Here is an 18,722-nt window from a genome sequence, read left to right as displayed (position 1 = left end):
GTTTTCCTGGCGCGAGGATTCTGGGAAATGCAGTACTAGCCGGAATGCCAGGTACGACTTAAAAACAAAATACTTATATAAAATAACAACAACGTGTTCATTACCATTCATGTTTCCTATAAATCCATAAACATCGCTAAGTGTATATTTAAATAAACTCAAGAAAATTTCACACGCTAACGGCACAATCTGAAGACTACATAGCCCAGCACGGCGCGCTATGAAACCGAGGCAGCGTAAACAGTACTTCAGGAACATGAAAAGATCGGATGACAGTGAGAGGGAAAAGAGGAGAAAGGTATCGCTTGTAGTTTTCTCTCAGTTCGCCAAGCACCACATGTAGTTGTGGAGTTTGTTATACACCGTACAGCGTGTCCGTTGCGGTATTGCACGCGCTGGTTGGTGCTGTGTGTTCATTTGAAGTGCGCATGTGATGCTGCTGATTGCTTCTGTAATGTTTGCTTTCTTTTATCGCAAGAGTTCTCTGTACAGAGTCATCCGGCACACACGAGTGTGTGTTGAGGCACAGCGCGGAGGGAGTGTTTTCTGATAACTGCCACACTGACTTTGCCTGAATGGCTTGTGTAGCGGCATTACAGTGCTTTTTCAATCATGGTGTTAATGAATGAAGTCAAGAGAAGACGCGTGTCCATGTGTCTGTCACTCTGCAGGTGTATCTGCTAAACCAACTATTCCTAATTTATTTGACCAATTTATTGAAGCGCATGTGTCGTGTTTTAGGACTGGAAATGAAATGGGTCGTGTTTTTAATTTAGCATAGTCTGTGTAATATAAATAACGGTTGGGGTTGCAGCTGTATTTATGTGAACTTGTAACTTTTTCAGTCTGTCGTCATGGTGTGAAGCTTGTTGGTCCTGAATGTACAGTGATATTGGTCTTTATCACAACATAAACCCTGGTTATGAAGGGTTTTTTATCCCACTTATTACATGGCTCCTTAACAGACACAAAGACATAGAAAAATATTAATTTGAAGTTTTATTTTACAAACATCTCGCTTACATGAACACCATATAGCTTTTTGCATTCAAGCAGGTATACTTTTTTTATCAGTTCATGCATTCAAACCCATGACCAATAAGATTCAAGTATTCCAGAGGTTAATAGTGTTTTCTTTCAGGGTCATAAATTAATCAAGGCAGTGAATTTCTTATCTAATAATAATACTTTGGTATATTTTGTTATATCCCATACTAGGTCTGTCAAGTTTGAAGTCATAAAGGATTATACTGTGTTTTCATATGGATAGAAAACAAATGTCCTCCTAAAGGGTACAGAATGCATCAAAAATCAAATCCAGGACCAAATATTGCCTCTTTAATAAGAGATAAAGGTAAATTTCTAGCACCTGTCTCTAATCATTGATTAAATAGATGGAAGTAACGTTTAACAGGCTGGCATATTTTAAAATGTTAAATTTATTTATTATTGTACTTGACAAGTTGACATGTCACTTTCTGATATTGTCTGTGGTTGAAGGTGCATTGGTTGATCGTCAAAATGCAAATAATTAGGTGTTTTGTTTGCATTTCAACGGGTTTGATTTGTTTGTCGACACGACTTTAGTGAAGTTATTAGTAATCAGAAGTTTTGTCAGCAGCCCATTTCTCTTCAGTTCTCTCTTTCCTGAACCATACCATTATATCCCATTCCATTTTCTTTATTTTGTTCAGTTTTAGTCCGCTCTCTCTCTCTGATGCATGCTTTTGGATCATGTCTGACAGCAGGGAATCTATGGTGTGTGGTTCCTCCACTTTATTGCAGCTGCCATAGGGACCAGATGAATCTGTCTCTCTGAGAACTTGATCCAGCTAGTTTTGGGTCTGTACAGCAGACGGACAGACTGACAGCTCTGCTACCCTGCCCCAACTGATCTCTCTCCTTCACAAAAATAAAGGGAACAGGGCAGAAAACCGCAGATCAGCTAGACTGAGGGACTGGTGTGTGTATTCCTGCGGTGCCTTAATATAAAATGCATGTCCATTTAATCATGATAATAAATAAAGGAGAGTACATTGTTGTCTCCGCCATAAACGTGTGCATTTATGCCCCAAAAACTAGCCTATAGGATGTAGCCTGTGAACTATCCTTCTCTGAAAAAGGAATTATATTTATTCTTAGTTCAGCTTTGCCAGGCATTTCCTAACCATATGTGGCACATGTGTATGATAAAAAAGACCACTTCCATTATCATGCACTAAAAGAGGGAGACTATTGGCTAATAGCCTATTAAAAACTGACTTCATGCTTTTAGAAGTAGCCTTACATGGCCTTCAACCTGAAAATACTGTTTTAATAGTTGATCAAGAGACATTGGACTGAGTTTCTGGTTTTAACGTTGCCAGGGTGACCACAAATATCCCACTGAAGTATTATTCAATTATAAATGCCATTTTGGCCTCTTTATTGTATTTGCAGAGGGATGTGGGCTCTGTTGTTTTTCTTTCCTCACAGTTATGAAATAGAAAAGTGCTTGTTGTTTTCCTCCTTCCGTCTGCTGAGCATGTTTTGCATTTCTTCGCACTCACAACCTTGTTGGGATTCGTTGCTGCTTTTGACACCTTTGTTGATGACTGCCTGGTATTATTAGCTTTTACTGTGATGAATAGTGCATTTGATTAAAATAAAAAAATAGTAGCTAAATAAACAAAAAATTGTTAAATAAATAAATAATGATTTCATTGTTTCACAACAGCAGTGTGAGGAGCACAGAGGGTTGCCAGATGTTCAGAGGCTTTCACTCCTCCCGTCCCATCTTTCAGAGAGTTCTCGGGTCATTGGCTTTCCCGGCTCGTGTGTTTTGCTGGAGAAAGCTGTTTAGGCTATTTCGTTCCTGAACACTCATTAAAATGTTTTGTGTTCCCCTTGGCGATTCTGTTAAATTAACAGCTAGCTTCAGTTCAGGCCTGATTATGAGGCCACACAGCCAGTCTTGATTAATCAATTTCTCCCACAAAATGTTCCTCTGTAAATTAGTGTTAAAGTAACGATTTATAGGTCCTAATGCCGAGCCGCTGTCATGTCGGAGCCGGTGTTTTAGCGGGAGGTGGTGTCACTTTCGGCGTAATCAGCAGCTTTTCTGCCCCCCCCTTGTCGTTTTCCCCTCTCTGTTCGTCACCGTATGCCTACGTCCTATTAATGAGTCCATAATAGAGAAACAGTGTCGGACAGCCACATAAAACACACTCAGGAATACATAATTAGACTGGTGTTCAAGCTGCGCTAGGGGCAGATTTATATCCGGTGATGCAAAAAGAAAGAAAAAATGAAAGAAAATACGGAGGCAGTGTAGTGTAGCTCATGCCTTCTGATTCCTGAAATCTGAAAGGATGAAAAAACAGGCGAGGGAAACGAGGGAGGGTGGGAGTGTTAGAAAAAATACTGCCACAGTTGATAATGATACCATTACACTAATGGAGGCAGCAAATGAAGTAGCAGGCGGACACTGTGCTTTATTGCCATAGGGGGTCGTTTTCTGCTGCATTCCTAATGGCTGGAACCGCTGGTATTGATCAGGCCATCATACCGCTAATCCACACGCGCATTACTTACTGCCACAGCACCGTGTCAGTCTTTCCACTGCTGCCACCCACAGCCCACCCTGCTCCCTTCCCACAGGCCCTGCACAAGACCCCACAAAGCCTGTGATTTAAGGGTCGAGGGTTGGATGGTGGTCATTGAATGTCCCCTTAGTCAGTCTTTTGTTTTATGATACACAGAGGGATAGTGAGTGGACTCAGTGATTAAGTACAGGCATAGGTGTTTGTTTAATTAAGAGGTAACGCATTATCTGCTCTTCTGCCTTTTTTTATGGTAGTTAGTCTGTGTTTGAGTTGAACCGTGAGTGTACCACTGTCTTTTCTAATGGTTTGGAGCTGTAAATAAGTCTAGGCCTATAGGCTTATCCATATGCATTGGTGAAGCCATCTGCTAAATGGCAAGTAAAAACACCTGCCTTGCCAGATCCTTGATCAAGTGTTTTACTGGACTCCTGGTGAAACCGTTTTCAATTAAAGAATGGCTGATATGACAACACTAGGCTTCAAAAAAGAGTCCCCTGACGCAGATTTTTATTGTGTTTTCACACTTAACTCATCTCAGAGAATGTTTTATTGCTGTTTTTTTTTATTATTATTGGATTTATATAGAGTTTTTTTTAATATATAGCCTAATACATTAAATGTAACAAGTGTTTAATAAGTGTCTTTTTTTTTCATTTATTATATTTCTTTCATTCATTTACTCTGATGCAGCATAGGTAGGCTAACTCCTCAGTTATGCCCAAATTTCATTACTACCTTTCAAATGTTTTAAAAAGTCTCATGTGCTCACCAAGTCTTATGCTCATGAATTAATAAAAATACAGTAAAAAATTAATGTATCCTTTCTGAATAAAAGTATGAATTTAAGTATTAATAAAATAATAATAAAAAAAACGTACTGACCCCAAACTTATGAACGATAGTTTAAGTCTCCTGAACCAAGGTTCTATCTTATGTTCTTCCCGAACTTTTTTTCATGAATGCTCCAGTTCCTTCCGTAAGCCCTTAGCACTTGATGATGAAATCCGCTTCCATCACTAATGGCTTAAAGCTCGATTAACATGTATGAACAGGCCTTACTTCAGCTCAGCCCTGTTCTGCTGTCATCTCCGCAGCCCCTGCCCTGCCTGAGCCATCAGTCTCGTTTTCCTGTATCAGCATATCGGCAATAACCTCTGCCCTCTGCTAATCAAACACTTCACCTTAAGGGAAACATTCATTCAGCTCTCTCATTATGATTGCTTCTGTGGTCATAAAGATGTATATTTATATTTCCCCACCTCGTTGCTCTGCTGTTGCAGGGAAACTAGATATTGATCTAGATATTTAGTCATTTCTTTCTGCTGGGACATCAATATTACGCTAACATGTATGCGAGCTGTGCTTGACCCTGGCCCCTGTCTCTATCCGTTCTCCCATTGGAGCTCAGTGATATACTATTCTGAAAAGCAAATCAATGAGTGAATATGAAGTTTGAGGAGTAATATAAGGCGACCCTGAGGCCTATAGCAGCCGCATTGATCCAATGTGTGGATTAAGGTTGATTTGTTTGTTGTGAAGCTTTTCACCTTTATATCATCAAGAGGTCCAGTGTGTACACGCACGCACACACACGCACATGCACACACTCACACACATCACCTAAATGCCTTTTATGGTTATTTCCTTCATTTCCATTACATCTTATTTGCATTTACTAAGAATATTGACCATATAGGCTGATGTTCATGCTTTGTTGATCAGATAGCCTAATCATGTGGGTTTGTATTATAGGCCCATATTATGCACATTATGAACATACCGTTAGATGTCTCTTTATGGTTCTACTTAATAATGTCATTTTTATAAAGACATTAATTTCTAAAGTTGGGCTTCAGGATTGTTTGTTGTTTCTTCTTAAAAGGGCTGATCAGCTTTTATGTTCTTTTTATAGTCTGTCTAAGATTGTAATTGGTTTTATGAGTCATAAGGTGGGATTTGTCATTTGATTTTACCCTCATTCTAACATTTAGTTTTTGTGTTAAAATGTCACTTCAAGGGGGTAAGATCTGATCACAAAAAGGCGAACTGTCAATGCCATCCAATGTGCATTTGAGACAGAAAGCAATCCGAGATGCCACCTAGTTTTGTGAGCCTTGTCAAATGCAGCTACATATTAGGCTGTTATACTGTATTTGCATGTAGTGCAGTAGAGTAGATTGGATTTATATTTGTTTTTCACATTTACGTGACCAGCTGTATACTAGGGCTGGGCGATAAAACGATAACGATATGTATCGCGATAGACACGTGATCGATATCAATAAAAAATGTGTTCGATAAAACGTTCGATAATTTTATTTTTTTTTCTTCGTCGGAAGAAACCACAGGTTGCGAAGCAAGTTTGCATTAACAAAGGCACTCGCTCTCTGGTAACCTAGCAACGTAGGGAGTGACAAGCTCAGGCAATCATGTAACGTGTCAGTTTGGTTGCGCCATCAAAAAAAAAGAAAAAAGTTTGGTTCCGCCATCGTTGTCTCGTGCTACTGGGTTCCTCATCAGTAACCGGCGATTGATAAGCAGAAAATGAGTGCCCTTCATCTGCATGCCATGCAGGCTAGAATTGCGAAACATTATTGGATAATTCGCTCTATTCGCGTTTGATGTGAACACAGCATAATGAACAGGCTGCGATGTCAAGATTGCAATGCTGGAGTGTGTGTGTGTGTGTCCGACTCCGCGCGCGCGAGAGAGAGAGGCACGAGAGAGAGAGACACGCGGGCGCGATCGAACAGTGGAGACATAAAAACATACTCCGTCATTTTGTTAATACAGGACATCAGTCAGTCTGCAAAGTGTTTACAATATTTGTGTAGGCCTATACTCGCAATAAAACACAACATTGTCCTTTTGTCACACTGTATTTCTTGTCAAACTGTAGCCTACAACTGTACACACCGTTTTAAAAGCAAAACATATTTATCCAACCCCTTTGTAAAACAGTCTGTGTGTTCCATCTTTTGGACATTCATCATATCGCATTGGTTTTCATTTCTTGCCCTCAAAACAGACCACTAATCTGTTTATTTTTAAGTTACACATTGATTAAAAAAGAAAATTAAATTTATTGGTAGTATTATTTTATACGGAAATCAATTATTTATAATTCTGATGAGAATAAAGTTAGGGTTAATTAAAATTAAGGAAAACAAATATATTGATCTGAAATATAACAAATTAATTTTAAATTCATTCAGGTACAATTACCAAACATATCTCATATCTATCTTTTTATTAGTTTAATTAATAAACCAATTATATAAAACTATTATCAGTGCACTATAAATAAACTGGTTCTATGCCTTTATTAATAAAACTTATTTAAAAAATACAAGGCTTAAGACATTTATAAAAATGCCTTCTATATTTCTGTTTTGCTTTTCACTCCATTGTACCAAAATCGTACCGAACCGTGATGTCTAAAAAAAAAAATCAAGCAGGGGGCACGTACGATCACAAACCCCCACCACCCACGTCCTGCCGCGCCACTGTCACCTTTTTTACTCTGAGGAGTTTGCAGGTCTGATTGTGAATTTAGACTTATGTTTACATTTTAATTATTTGAGTTTTCCATGGTTGTGTTGACATTTCTGTCTTGGGATTGTAATCAGAGGAAGGTTAAGTTTAAAATAAAAATGTTTAAATGTAATATATTTTTTCTCCTGGTCCTTATTTTAAATGGGTCATAAAAAAATCAATAATTATCGATATCGACCGATATGAAACACTGATATCGTGATACAGTTTTCAGCCATATCGCCCAGCCCTACTGTATACCCAATTCGATAACAGTAATCCCTGTTTAAAATACATTTATCAATCCGATCACAAGTGGACGACGCTAAATGCAGGTGTAAACGGGGTCTAAAACATTGAGCTTGTCCACTTTCGACCACTTCCAGAGGTAGTCGAAAACGCTTTCGACCGGTTTGCTTTGGAAGTGTAAAGGCTCATGTGGTCGAATGTGTTCCAACAGCCACAAATGACCACCTGTTCTCCGCATACTGAACTAATGAGTAAACATTATGGGAAGTGCGCTAGTCAGATGGGAATGGGATTTAAACTTTGGTGGCTGAAGACCTAAGTTTGGTTTGAAGACAAAAACGTACCAAGCACAATGTTCTTTCACCATTCTGGATTTCTAACACACACTCACAGCGTTCGGTGTGGTCTTGGTCTATACGCTCTCCGTGCGTTTTTCAGTCGTCTCTGGTTGCGTTCATATGTAAATTGCTTGAACTTATTTTGTCCATTATATCGAAAAATCTGAAAAAAACAACAACATACATTTACCTGCCCATAGACACTCCCGTCACAGAAATCAGGAAATGGTTGATTGAAAGTGGACAAAATAGATGGATTAAAACACCAGGTATAAACAGGAATATGTCTCCCTCGTCTACTTGTGATCTGATTGACCAAAACTCATCTTAATACCAGGTGTAAACATGCCTCAGTTATGTATGGCTTAAGGGGGAGGTCTGGCACATTCATAGGGGTTGATTTGGCAGCTATTGGCTGATCAGTGGTGATGTATAGTCAATAATCAATGTGATCAATTACAATAGGGTCACCTCAGAAAAGCTTTGAATAAACATAAGATTGACCTTGTAACCTAGACTTCAACAGTTTAGTCGTAAGGGGCATCCATTCAAATTAGTTTAAAAAAGCCTTGCGATCAGTCTTCTAATTCTATTCATAGTCTTTTCTTTTCATATATAAATAAATGTTTAATGAAATATTATAATTATTACATTTGATTAATTTTTATGACATTGCATAATGCAATAATATGGAATGTCAAAAAATAAGAAAAATCACTCTATAATTTTTCCATCTGGATGCTCCACTGAACAGCAGGCCCCCTCTTCGCTGTTTATTTGTGAATTTATTTTCTTGTGTAATAGCTCACCTTTTCTTGTAAAGGGAAACTAGCTAATGGCAGCCCTTTGCCCAACATCTGCTTCCTATTGCCAGTCCAAAGTCCCTCTTTCACTGGAACTACAGGAGGCCACTTTCACTAGAGCCTGTAAACACTAACTCTTAATTTGTACATCATAAGTTATGTTCTAAAAATGAGGGGAGTGAAAGTGGGCCTGAGCACCTGGCGTGTGTTTGTGTGTGTGTGGATGCCCAATGCGCGACGAGGCACTGCCCCATAGTTGTGCCAGTTGGAAGGCTGTGCTTTATGTCTGCATGCGCCAGACAGGAAAATGTATCCTGCCCTGCCAACCTACTGCTGGGTGCGCACAGGCAATGGATTAAGAGGTAGAACCAGGAGGCTTTTAGAGGCTTCTCAGATGAATTAGATGGATTTTTACCTGCTGTTGCTTATAATGTAAAAAAAATGTTTAATTGAGATGGGTCGATTGATCAATATTTTGAATGCTCATTTTGTATCAAGGGAATTGATCCTCACATTAAAGATATTGTTCCAAAGTGTTGTTTTTTTTAACCCAGTGATCGTATTATTTGTTTGTTGTAAAATTAATGAATGTCTTTGTTCACAGACTGATCTCATGAAATGGCGTATGTATGACACGCCAATTCGTATTTTCATTTTTGGCGTGCTATCAACACGCATAATCGCCTTTGACTTAACGTTATATTACTGTATTATGTATATATAATTATATGACCTACCCCAACCCCGTCCCTAAACCTACCCGTCACTGGGGTTAATACCATTTATGAGTGTTCTCCTACCATCCTAGGAAAAGAAATATCGCTCCACAGATGTAGATATAGATTTTGCTTCGTTTCGCTCGGACATTTAACGGCGTACACATACCCGCGGAATCACTCGGACATTTAATGGCGTAGACATACACTCAAAAGATTTCGGCGTGGACATACACGCGGATAGCTCAAAATGCGTATAGATAACATGCCACTTGAATTGAAAGTGGCGTGTATGTTTACGCAAAGTCATGATGTCATGTTGTTGTTCAACCAAAAATTTATATTCTGCCATTTACTCACCTGTATGTCTTTCTTCTGTGAAACGTAAAAGAAGATATTTTAAAAGAAAAGACTCTAAACAATATCAATGGTCATCAAAATTGTTTGGTTGCATTAGTAAATCCAGATTTTTTCTGAAATCGGAACTTTTCTTGACGGGTTACTGCATAATTGAGTTGACCAATGAAATCAGGACGGGGTTTGTGTTAAATCAGTTTGGAAAATAAATCTTTCAAATTTTTAGGCTTAGGATTGAAAATGAGGCTTTGGTGGTTGTTTGAAATTAAGTCATTATCTACCGTAATTTGATGATCAAAATATAAAGTTACTGCAGAAATGCTGGTAAAGTGTGTTTGTAATTGGGATGATTGAGATAACCATTGCAACATTTTAACTTCTCACAGTTGTAAAATAAAAACATGGATACCAATTGTTTAAACGGTTTGGAGCTGTTTGTCCATTTGTCAATCAATTTTTCAAATCGTTTGCTTGTCCTATATAGAGGGAGCTGTTTTTTTTTACCAGTTAAATGTTTTGAAGAATTTATTACACCTCACTTTCTGATTTTTTCAGGAGTAAGTTCAGTTAGAATGTGGTTGTCATTCCTGTAATGGACTGAACTCTTTGTGAAGTGAACAGCAATAAGCATTCAGAAATAGGAGTGACATCCATATTTAGCTGCAGTATAGCCTACAATAGCCATTGTTTTCTTCACTTCGTCACAACTTTTGTTGGCATTTTTGAAAGAGTGGCTTCACCATATCAACAGGTTAAATGACACCTTGTCAAATGTCTGGTTTGCGATGCTCTTGTTTCAAGGTGAGGTGCAGGAGGAGTGAAAGTGAGAGCGCTTGAATGACCACTGATGCTTGACACTGGCCCCTCATTACTGTCTCTTCCGCCTTTACCAGTACACACACACACACACACACACACACAGTCACACAGTTTTGGTTGTGAGAGCGGTGGCCTATTGAACGCTCATTGGTATGCTTGTGGTAATTTTACTGTCAAAACTCCCTCTCTCTCTGTTTCTGGCTGTCTTTCTCGCTCTCTCAGTCTCTGTGCCCCTGGTCATCCAGCTGTAAGTTCACCCTGAACTTCTGTCAAGCACATGATCAGGGCTGCATAAAGAAAGCTGCTCTGTTTTGCTGTCTATCATATGCTCTGCTCTTCTTATGCTCTTTCTATCATATCCTCTCTCTCTCTCTGTCTCTGTCTCTGTCTCTGTCTCTCTCTGTCTCTCTCTGTTTGTGATAGGGCCAGACCTCTCGTCTCTCCTGTTGTTTATTTAGATGAGATCAGCCAAGGTTGGTGGTTCAAGTTCAGCTGTTATGGTGATGAGCAGATGTCAGTGTCCTGTTCTCCTAGCGAGACTAGCTGAATGGAAGATGTCTGTCCCATCATGCTTTGTTTTAGGGGGATGTTTATGCATTTGGTGTTTTTTTGCTGCTGCTGCATTTGATAATCTCCAAAAGCCAAACTTTCCTAAAGGTTTTAAAGTAGCCTAAGTTTTAAACACAGACCTCTAAAAATATAATCCATGATGTAAATGCATTTAAACATTAAAGGTGAACTAAGTAACTTTTTTACCTTAACCGAACAGCTTTGGAGTCATTGTAATGTTTATATTACTGATTTCGTGTTGAATGGTGGTCGTCTCGCACCCCCCTGGTGCCTGTGAGCCGCAAAACCACCCTTGCAACTTTGGGCCGGCGAGCCGCCGGCCTCAGTGTTAGGAAGTATCGTGTCATATCAGGTCTCGCGAGGTAACGAATTGCTTTACGGCAAAAAAACAGATCTTATAAAATGAGCATCAAACAGAAATAACCCGTCGCCGTATACATGTGGTGTTGGGCGCGCGCAGCTCTTAAAGGGGCCATACCTTATTTCCACTCGTTACAGCGTCCATCCTACTGAACAGGTACCGGTGTACAGGGGGAGGGGATCCGGCCGTGAGTGCGAGCCATCTCTGCGTGAGTGCTATTCACGACAGTACAAGTACTCCACAGCGACTCTAGGGGGCGCTGTTGGACAAAAACGGAATTCTTAGTGCTGCTTTAAGTCACTTTAAGTCATTGGCTTTTTTTCTTTTCTTTTTTTTTTAGAGTGTACTTTAACCCTTTAGAGGCTGATGAAAAGAAACCAGTATCTGCAAAGGAGTACCAAATTCGTCACGCTGTCGTTTTAGATCGTTTTGACTTTATGAATTATTTTTTTGTTATTGTCAATAAATTACTTATGGATCCAAAATAAAATATGAGTCTGTGTGACTGTGGACCACAGCTCTGCACAGTTTTGCTCCAACCCTATCAAACACACCTGAACCAGCTAATAAAGGTATTCAGGATTACTAGAAACATCCAAGCAGGTGTGAGTTGGAGCTAAACTGTGCAGAGCTGTGGCCCTCCAGGAATTGAGTTTGAGACCCACATCTTTCAATACAATTTATGGGTCACATCAGAGAACTATAGTTTAGATATTTAGATATTTATATGCACTACCACACACATAAACTAATATTTTGAGGAATGTTCTTTTTTTATCATTGCAGTATTTTTTTGCTGTTGACTTGTTACTCCGTCATAGTTTGCATAGGGAAGTATTTTACAGTTTTGGTGTAACTATATCCAAGAATTTTAAAGAAATGCAAATTGCTTATTCAAAAATGTAACCCAGGTGTTATGCTATGGTGTAAATGTAAAACGTTACATTATTTATTTTTTTAAATGCAACATTTTCTGTTTTTTTTTTTAATAGATTTTTTTTGTTACAGCCCTGCAAGTCGACTGAAGAGATTTGACAACACACACACACACACACACACACACACACACACACACACACACACACACACACACACACACACACACACACACTGCAGGCCATTGTCACACACTTAAAGCTGACGTATACAGTAATCTTTGCTTATAAACAGCCAGATCACCATGACACACACTGTGATTATGAACATAATCCTTCTCTGATACTTTCTCACTGTGTATGTGTGTGTTTGAGCACTATACTGGTCGGAACACATTTTTGTTTAATCGCATTGTCACACATAGATTGTCTGACATTTTCTCCATTCGTGGTGTGTGTGTTTTTGTGCGGTTGACACTCTTGACAGGCCTCCTCGCCATTGACTGATGGCACGTTTGGATTGGACTAATCCAGGAACCCTTCTCTCTCTCTCACACACACACACACGGTGCCACACACTGTCTTCTGTTCCTCACACTCAGACAGCTTCGGTTGGATATCTCTGTTTGTAATGGCGTCCCCTGCTCAACGATGACAATGGGGATTAAACGGCAAGGTTTTTTAAACATATTTCTTCTCTTTTCCTGGTTCTGAAGAAGAGCTTCCTTATCAGCTCTTCCAGGATCCGCATCATCCCTCTCTCCTCTCCTCCGCTGCCAATTACACAGCGGATCATTTACTTCAAGGGTATAAATGTTCCAACACAAGTATTAGCGAGCAGAGCTGAGTCGCTGACAGATGTACCCACTTTAATTCTCTACTTGTGTTTTTTTTAAAAACTTTAATTAATTTATGTATCATCCTTTCTTCCCTCCCACTCATTCGTGATAATGTGGGTTGCCATGGCAATGGGGAGGAAGTGTTGCTGCTGTCACTCAGTGTGTTTTTCAGTTAGCTAATATATTCAGGAAGACAGTAAAAGAGAGGTAAACACTAGAAAATTGAGTCTGTGTGTATGTTTAGATGTGGGTCTCTGATGGGACAGTGAGTGGTCTGCTGTCTGATGTGTTTCCATCACTGAACTTATTACTTGCATAGTCTTATTCTTTCTTTATTATAGGCTAGTCGTTTTATTATTTATTTCAATTGTCCCTTTTTGTGCTACTGATATTTTATTTTGTTTGGTAATATTACTTATTTACACATAATTCACATACATTTTATTTGCAGCATACACTGTGTTCCAAAATATTATGCAAGTGAATCAGTAGGATTTTATACATTAACATTCAGATTTTAGTTTTTTAAATAAAGTTTGTTTTAGTTACCGGATTCAATCTATTTGGTATCTATCAGGTCTTCTTAGGTAAATGGGAAAACCTACTTAAAGCTGCAGTCCGTAACTTTTTTGGGTTAAAAATTTTCCAAAATAAATTTGAGCAAGTACATAACCAGCCAGTGTTAAAAACTCTCTGCTTTCCTTCTCGATTCAAAACGGTAAGCTTGTAATAATGTTTTTAATTCCAGTGGTACTGGTGGATTTCCGTGGGAAATTCGAGCATGTCTTTGCGTCATTACGTCACATCTGTACATATAGAAGGAGTCTCGGCTAGTAGGCTATATTGCGTTTGAGGATGTTGGAGGTGGAGATTTATAGCCTTTTCTCACAGCACTTGATATAATATCAAACTTATCAAAACTTATCAATTTGATGGCGGATCCAGAAAAGTTTAAACGACAATCACCAGTGACAACAGATTCACCCGCTGTAAAATGCAAAAGACTTGGACTGAGAGTTTGGAAAAAGAGACTGCAACAGGGCCCATGCGAAAACAAGGATAAATATCTGAAGGGCTTTAAATGTAGTCACGCAATGCTGATGTTGTTAACATTCACAATTTGAGAACAAAGTATAATTTGCTCGGTTTGACGTGATATCATAAGCGATCGCTAGATTTAATCAGCGCGATTTACTGCAATGTATTTTTCCCTTAGTTGGTCAGAAGAACAAAAGTTGTTACTTGTTCAGAGGACATTTTAGGGTGACAATTCTTATGTTGGTCATACTTCCAAAAAGTAGAATCTGTGATTCTGAATGACAGTCTCCACACCGCGCGGTGACTGGCAGCTGCACATTCTCCTCAAAACATTGGATTCATCCGCGCTGTGCCATGCCGAGGTACAACTCCGGTATAATACCGCAAATGACTGCAATTGACCGTTCGGAAAAGCCACGCCCCCTAGTTATTGTTACTACGCCCGTCAAACAAATGGTCAAACACGACCAGCGCGACAGATTGCCATGACGGGAAGAGGAATACCCGTGCGTGTCAGTGACCTTTTTTGGAGCAATACCTCAGCGATATCCTCCAGATCGAGGCAAAAGGGGTTACAGTATGCAGTGGAGGGATATATTCAAAATATAAAAATACGCAATGGAGACACGACTACTATCGAGGCTAATGCTTACCGGTCTCAAGCGAAATCTGAGAAACCCCATGACCTGTACCTCAAATGCAACCAGCACAGCCTTGAAGATGATTTTATAAGCTGGTTCAGTGGCTAATTGATTGAAGTTAGAAATATTATAACTCGCGCTGCATATTTAGTAATTTTGCCTCCGATACAGGATTAACATGTTCGCTTTAACAAGCAGGTTGTTCATTACCACGGCAACCGCTTGCGTGTCGTGCTGAATGCGATTTTCGAGTTTAAAAAGTAACTATACATAAGAGACGGAAAGATGCATATAACCATACATTATTTAAGGTTATTTCTATTCGTTACGATATTGATATATGAACTGATGTTATCAAGTAAGCTTCATGCTTTCCCCGTTGCGAGCGTGCACTCCTCTAAACTGTAGTCTACGGGTGCTGCACTGCTAGGTGACTGCTCCTCATTTCCCCTTGAGAATATCATGTTAACAACAACCCTTTAGAAAACGTAATTCCGTTGTGGATCCTCTTGATCTGCTTTTTCCATGTTTCTTTGACTAATCTCAGTGTCTCAGTCTCACACACGCTGCACGCGAGTTAACCATGTTCGACACATTTAACTGGGAGTGGGGCCGCCGCCGTCCACACTGTTTTATCTATTGGAGGCACCGCTCACGTTGTGTTTTCGGCTTTGGAAACGGAAATAACACAACTCCTCCAGACAATCTCTCGGGGTACCTAGTGTCTCCGATTTACAAACGCCGTGGGCGCACCGCTTCACCATCTTGCTTGGAGTCAATGTTTGACCTGCTCACATAGTAACGGTTGCTATGATGTGTGATTGGACAATGGCCGTTTTGGGGGAGGGGCCGGCGAAAGGTCAATTGCAGATTTTGAACCGAGATGGCGACAAAGAGGAAAAACTGCGGACTGCAGTTTTAAAGAGGTTGTTCCACATTATTAAGCAAGTCACAGTTCGCATGCAATATGGGGAGGAAGAAAGATCTTTCTGAAGATAAAAGCATGAAATGAAATTATTCACAGCAGCGACATCTTTGATTTTTAACGGGAATAAAAGCAAGGCGGTGAGGGATATACATCTCTTCAGTGGGTTGTACTGTTATTTAATGTGTTTTTGGATTGTTCTGCTCTTCAGAAATAACACTTCAAAAATATCTTTCCAAGAAACTTCAGTAGACATAAAACTACAGACAATATGAGCTGTGGAAAATAAGTGATCTAGGAGCTTTATGCAGCTTTTTACAGCGGATGCCGTTGATGCCTTGCAAAAGCCATGAAAACAACTTTTTTCCAAAAACTGAATGGAGGTCTGAGGTCGTTTTGCTGATTTGTTGTGCGTTCAGTGCATTAAAACTCCCTAAATTTAATTACAATTATTTGTAATTGTGGTTTGTGAGCAGGAAGAAGACTTTAACATTACTGTGTCCGTGCACTATAGTCTTTTGCACATATAGTGAGTGTGTTGAAATGAGAGACTAAGGGTGTATTCACACCTGCCTTGTTTGGTTCGATTGAATCGAACTCTAGTTCGTTTCCCCCTTTGGTGCGGACCTTTTGGGCAGATGTGAATACAGCAATCGTACTCGGGTGCGGACCAAACAACCGAACCGAGACCCAGCTGAAGAGGTGGTCTCGGTACGGTTCCAAACGAACTCTGGTACGGTTCGTTTACATTGTTTGAACATGAACCGACCCAATTGCAAGAAAGCACTGCGCCTTTGAGTTAACAGGCTTCCGTAGTCAGAGATTTTGGCATAATGGTTTGTGTTATTGTTGTTCAAGTGCGAAAGAGAATTCCATTCCGGCGCGCTGTCTGGCCACACGATACTGTTGCGCGTCTTTCTGCGCGTCGTGTGCGCATCATTGGAATGGAATGAATGAATGAGTGTGCATCAGGCAGTGGTGGAATGTAACGAAGTACAAATACTTCGTTACTTTACTTAAGTAAAGTACAGATACGTGAAAAATTTACTTAAGTAGAATCAATAGTGCATACTTTTTACTTTTACTTCATTACATTTTGCAGCAATTATTATACTTTCTACTCCACTACATTTCTACAACGTTCTGTTACATTTTCGTTAAATTTTCTGATCAGTTTTTCCCTGCCAAAACGTCATCCTGACCGTCCGTTCATCGCACGTTTCTGTCTCACCAGTGAAGTTTGGTTGCCATAGATATATCAACCCGGTCACACTAAATGCGTCTCTATAGCACGCAGTGTGTTTATCGTGCAATTTATACGTGGAAATTAGTTTTTACATGCATAGGAAATGCATTGGTAGGTTTAGTAGTGATGTGGGGTGCGTACATTATACGTTTGGTTAGGATTAGTATGGCAAGCCAAGAGGTTCAGAATTACGCCATAAATGAATCGCGTTTACAGCCAAACGCCGTCATATACAGCGTTTTAACATAATATGTGTGTTTATATATACCGTATATAGTAAGGGTATATAGCAGAGCCATAGAGAGAAAGAGTTGCGACACGCTTTGATGTCGCTGCGACGGCTGTCACGTGGTTCATGTAAGCCCCAATAGTTCCACAACATACGCGGGCTGTCATGTTCTTCTATGGACAGACAGCAGCGATTGCATTATTAAACGGTAAATATAAAATAAAACACACACCCAAGTACTTTTTCAGCTGTTATTGCATTTAGTTAATGTCAGTTTTGCATTTGGAGAGGCAGGGTGACAACTTAGATAAGTTTATAGGCTATATTTTTGGAGGGAAACGCTAGTGTTCATGTTCGCATGGGTAGTACCACTGGCTTTAGCGGCTCTAACTTAACTTTTCCATGTCATTCATCTGATGATGGACGTCTCATGATATTTATTTTAGCACAACTGGGCTGTATTAGGCTATTGATTCCCGTGATCTTGCTTATAAATTTCACTTCGTGATCACGCAAAGAGGTCTGCGGTCCGTTCAGAATTCCAACCAACATAAAATATAAATAATTACGCTGTGCATGTACAAATGAATAATTTAGGAGGGAAATAGACTGCTCCCATAACGTAGAAAGCAACGACTATATACAGCAATGTTCGGTAAATATTCAACCGAAAAATATTCTTCATAAAATTAAACCGGAGAGATAGTTAATGAGTGAATTAACTATGTTCCTAAATACATATAAGCACATATATGCATAACCCTAACCCATTTAAATAAATGAATTGTGTGTGTGTGTATGTATAATGTTATATATAGGCTATATATATACATACGTATAAAATGTTATTAAAAATATGATATATTATATACATCAGTTACCGTAAGTTAGCTAACGTTAGTGAAGTGTTGGTCACGTAAGCTATAGCTGCAATTAACCTATTATCTTCCAATAAACATTTACTAAAACTGGCTACATAAAATATAACTACAGACTAGATTCACGAGAGGTCGGCTAATGTGTGTAAAAGTAAAGAAATACAGTAATTTCATTAATTTACCAGCGAGCGTACTTCGGAAGCACTGAAATGAATGGGGTTCAATGGAGAAACTATCAGTGTTTGGAACTATTGGCTGCTCCACGACACGCGTTACTTCCGCATTTCAAAGTTCCTATGGCGGTCTATGGGAGTGTCGCAACTCTCTCTCTCTATGGCTCTGGTATATAGTAAGCTTGATGTGTATATTGCCTAATTGCAAGCTTGTTTAGAAATGGTGACAAAAACTTAAAATATAGCTGCTTTTCCATCATATTGAACATCATTATATGAGTATTAGGTTGAATGAGTTAGAATTAACTGTTTTATTAATCATTAGAATATAGACATTAAGAGAATAAATTGTTATGCAAGTACTTTTACTTTTAATACTTAAAGGACAACTCCGGCGCAAAATGAACCTCGGGTGTAATAACACATTGTTACAGACTAAATCGTTCCCTGAGATTTGTTTTCATGATAATCGAATATAAAGAGTTTTATCTCTAAAAACAGTTTAGCTTATAACGCTAGTATATTGGGCATCGAGTAAGCAAAAAGA

The 18,722-nt window shown here is 39.2% G+C and overlaps 1 protein-coding gene across 1 annotated transcript in view; it reads left to right on the top strand.

Moving 5' to 3' along the window:
* The first annotated feature begins 220 nt into the window (after positions 1–220).
* Positions 221–18,722, top strand: part of fto (FTO alpha-ketoglutarate dependent dioxygenase) — a 195,026-nt gene continuing 176,524 nt past the window's right edge. Inside the window, exon 1 of the mRNA XM_056265344.1 lies at positions 221–298. Within this exon, the coding sequence (XP_056121319.1) occupies positions 221–298 (78 nt within the window). The remainder of the gene's footprint in view (positions 299–18,722) is intronic.

The sequence above is a fragment of the Rhinichthys klamathensis genome, unplaced genomic scaffold (assembly GCF_029890125.1).
Source record: "Rhinichthys klamathensis goyatoka isolate OS25496 unplaced genomic scaffold, OSU_Roscu_1.1 h1tg000232l_1, whole genome shotgun sequence".
Taxonomy (NCBI): domain Eukaryota; kingdom Metazoa; phylum Chordata; class Actinopteri; order Cypriniformes; family Leuciscidae; genus Rhinichthys; species Rhinichthys klamathensis.
The sequence above is the reverse complement of the archived record's forward strand: the minus strand, read 5'-3'. Positions and strand labels throughout refer to the sequence as shown.